The sequence below is a fragment of the Colobus angolensis genome, unplaced genomic scaffold (genome assembly GCF_000951035.1).
Source record: "Colobus angolensis palliatus isolate OR3802 unplaced genomic scaffold, Cang.pa_1.0 Scaffold2, whole genome shotgun sequence".
NCBI lineage: Eukaryota > Metazoa > Chordata > Mammalia > Primates > Cercopithecidae > Colobus > Colobus angolensis.
The window spans coordinates 20802648-20806355 of record NW_012115154.1 but is presented as its reverse complement, the minus strand read 5'-3'; the positions used below and the strand labels follow the sequence as shown (position 1 = coordinate 20806355).

The following is a 3708-nucleotide window of genomic DNA, read 5'->3' as shown; positions in this document are numbered from 1 at the left end:
CCCATCTCTACTAAAAATACAAAAAGTTAGCCAGGCATGGTGGTTCATGCCTGTAATCCCAGCTACTTGGGAGGCTGAAGCAGGAGAATCACTTGAACCCAGGAGACAGAGGTTGCAGTTAGCAGAGATTGTATTACTGCACTCCAGCCTGGGAAAGAGAAAAAGATTCTGTCTTTAAAAAAAAAAACAAAAAAACAATAGTCACCAATGGATGCTTAAAACTAATGGATGAAAGTTTAAGAATACTTACATAAAATACTTCCCCACAAATGACTTTTTTTTTTTTTGAGACAGAGTCTCACTCTGTTGCCCAGGCTGGAATACAGTGGCCCGATCTCAGCTCACCGCAACCTCCACTTCCCAGGTTCAAGCAATTCTCCTGTCTCAGCCTCCTAAGTAGCTGGGACTACAGGCGTACACCACCAGGCCCAGCTAATTTCTGTATTTTTAGTAGAGACGGGGTTTCACCATGTTGGCCAGGCTGGTCTCAAACTCCTGACCTCAGGTGATCCACCACCTTGGCCTCCCAAAGTGCTGGGATTACAGGCATGAGCCACTGCGCCCGGCCAAATGACTTCTTAATTACAAAGGAAAACAGTAACTGAACAGTGAAGAAACCTCGTGAACATCACCCTCTCCAAACGATCCAAGTGGACCTCATCAAGAGTGAGGCAAGTCCCTATCTTAAGCCTTTTGATGGCATTCACTAAGAAGGATCAGCAGGACTTCTGTGGCAGTCCTGACAAATGTGCCTATCCTGTATTATCACAGAGAAAGACTAGCTAACAACTGGCTATCAAAAATGTCAACATCTTGAAAGACAAAAAAAGGCTAAGGAATTATTCCAGATTAAATTAGACTTAAAAGACATGACAACCACCAGATGCAATGTATGACGCTAGATGGGGAGGTCTTTTATGGGTGATATTCCATAAAATACAAGAATCTGTACTGTATATAGGATACTACTTGTACGTATGTTAAATTTTCTGATTTTGATGATTAGTATGTGATTCTAGAAGAGAAAATGTGTCCTCAGAAAGTAGACATTGAAGTATTTTGGTATAAAAGGAAGTGATGTCTGCAACTTACTCTCAAAACAGTGCAGGAAAGTAATAATATGTATGGACATACAGACTGTGACAAAGCAAATGTTAACAGTTGGTAAAACTGGAAGAAGAGTATACAGTAGTTTTTTGTTCTCTTCCAGCTTTCGGTAGATTTGAAATTATTTCAAAGTAAGTTGAAAAATGCAAAAGACTTCATTTAAAAAGTTTGGCTCAGAGAAGTGAGACTGGATTGTGAAATATTCCCTGAAAACTATGCAGCCTAGTCATCCCTTTAAATAGAAGAAGCTTTATTTTTGGATTCGGCAGATCCTTTGTCCATATTATCCTGGCCCCCAGCACACCAGTGCTCACTCAGTTAGTCTCGGAGTTTACCAGAGGAGGATTCAAGGATACTGGGATGAAATTTATTTATAAAAAATACTGTTTATCACACTGTCCAAAAAATCATTAGTGCCCACTATGTATAGCTCAACATTAATGTTTTTACAATTTAGTACTACAAAAAAGGCTTTTTTCACCCAAGAAACAGATATTTCTCTTGACTTCTGATGACAGAAATTACATAACTATGACTCTTATGATGTTGTTGGATAGGAAGACTAAGCTCAAATGTGCGGACCAACTTCAGCAGCCACTGGGCTAAAGCTCAGGGTGACTTCCTAGGTCTGTTCTTTTCCTTTGGCTTGGTTATTTTTATCTGAATTTTACCATTTTTTTTCCTATTTTGAGGCAAAACTGAAGCCAAAAATCATTTTAGCTCTCTGGGAAATACAAGATGTGCTCAAGCTGGAAAATTCGGGCTCTTTCAGGCTCCTTCTGGCCATACACTGGCTGTGGGGAATTCATATGGGGACTCCCTGCCACCGTTTCTAAGTCTTGACACCAACTTCTGAAGCATGACTTTGGGCCACAAAACAACGATCTATAGAAGCTGAATCTCCAAGTGAGCCAAGCTACATTAATCACTTACCTCAAAAGGTCAGAACTGAGCATGACATTTTGGGTATTTATAGCAAGAGAGATGAGTAAGGTCCATGACTTACTAATATGAAAGGGATGACAACTCTGTGAGCATTATTTTATTGCTACTATCAAGAAATCCTTTATACTTCAATAGTTCTGCAAGACCAAAAATACAAGGCAAAAATCTCACATGCAAATATGGAAATGAAAAATACTTTCACCTGCTGGTTTCATTCTTGACACAACCAGACCTGAGGGGACATGAGGTGAACCCACGGGGGTGGGGGGAGGGCATGAGTTAAGAGGAGTTGTAGTATCAACAACGCTGACTTTGTCTTGTTAAGTTTTAGGTAGAAAAGCAAGTTCTAAAATAAACAGCTACAAAGGTTGATACGATGTGTATTTCAAAAAGAACTCATACAAGCAAAGAGGCAGATTTTTCCAGTCCATAACCACTTCTGGTCGCTTCAGCAGCAAAAAGGAAGGAACTACCAGTAGGAGATGGACTGTAGCAAATTAAAGACGGCACCCCCACAAGGTTGTCAAGGAAACCAAACCGAGTGCATTTTTCTACAGAAAAGAATCAAGGGTAAGGTGAACATGCCGTGGAACATTCTGTGGCAAAAATGATTAAAAACCCTTCTTGAAAAAAATCTCTAAGAGACCAAATTTACTTCCAGGCTATTTTACTAAGCACTACATCCATAACGCAAGCAGGCAAGCTTGTATTCCCAAACTACCAGCTACATGGATTCAGCAATCAGCTTACTACAACCAGCTAACTTGGGTCACCGATATTTCAGGGCATTTCCTAAGATCTATCTTTAATAGCTTAACGGCATCGAAGTGGCCACACTCAAAAAGTTAAAAACAAAAACCTGTACCACAATTCCACACACATGCTTTCCCAAATTTAGGGTGTTTTTCAAAATGGAGTCTTTTTAAACACATCATTTTTCAGCGAAAAGGCAAATCTATGCAAACCAAAGCGAGAGCTTGGCCTGAGTGTGCCATTTCATACTGGAAAAGCGCAGGGAGGGCAGCAAAAAGGGTGTCAAGTTGGGAGATCGATGCAATTCTCTCCACAAGTAGGTGGTAAAGAATCCTCAGCCAGGAGGAATGACACGCACACGCGGGCACAGAACGAGGGCCAGTGCTGAGAACGCTGGAAGGCAGGGACACCGTTCGCTAGGAGGTGAGTGACGTTAAAGGATCTGCAGAGATCTGTGCCTCACGCTGGCGAATATTCCTAGGAGGGAAGATCCCGCGCTCACGGTGCCCCTCAGGGTGTCCACCCCAGCGGCGGCCGGAGCCGGGCTGCGGGTCCAGGGACCCGGCCACGTGGGCGGGGGAGGCGAGGAGCGCCGGGCTAGCTCAGAGTGGGCACCGCGTCCCTCCCCTCCGTGCTTTTCCTCTTGTGGCCCTTCCCGGCGGGGAAGAGGGGGTTTTAAGACGTCAAAGCAAGGCTTGGAGGGAAGCGGCGGCCGGCGCCCCACCTGCCCAGGTAGGTGGTCGCGGGGCTCAAGCCCGGGGCGACGGACACAGCTCGACCTCCAGGTGAGGTGGACGCCGGGGGCCGGGACCGGGGCCGCGTAGGAGCGAGGGTGGGCGCCGAGCGGCTCTTACCCGGTGCCACAGTCCACCACGCAGGGAGGCAGGGAGCCCGCCATGCTCG

General features: G+C 44.7%; 1 protein-coding gene across 4 annotated transcripts in view; it reads right to left on the bottom strand.

The window, feature by feature from the left end:
• ACTR3B (ARP3 actin-related protein 3 homolog B (yeast)) overlaps nucleotides 1–3708 on the bottom strand; it is a 98383-nt gene extending 94675 nt beyond the window's left edge. For 2 of the 4 annotated variants that reach the window (XM_011941524.1, XM_011941525.1), the window contains exon 1: nucleotides 3660–3708. In XM_011941524.1, the coding sequence (XP_011796914.1) occupies nucleotides 3660–3703 (44 nt within the window). In that variant the 5' untranslated portion in view covers nucleotides 3704–3708. The remainder of the gene's footprint in view (nucleotides 1–3659) is intronic. The other 2 variants (XM_011941527.1, XM_011941526.1) reach the window with 2 other exon arrangements.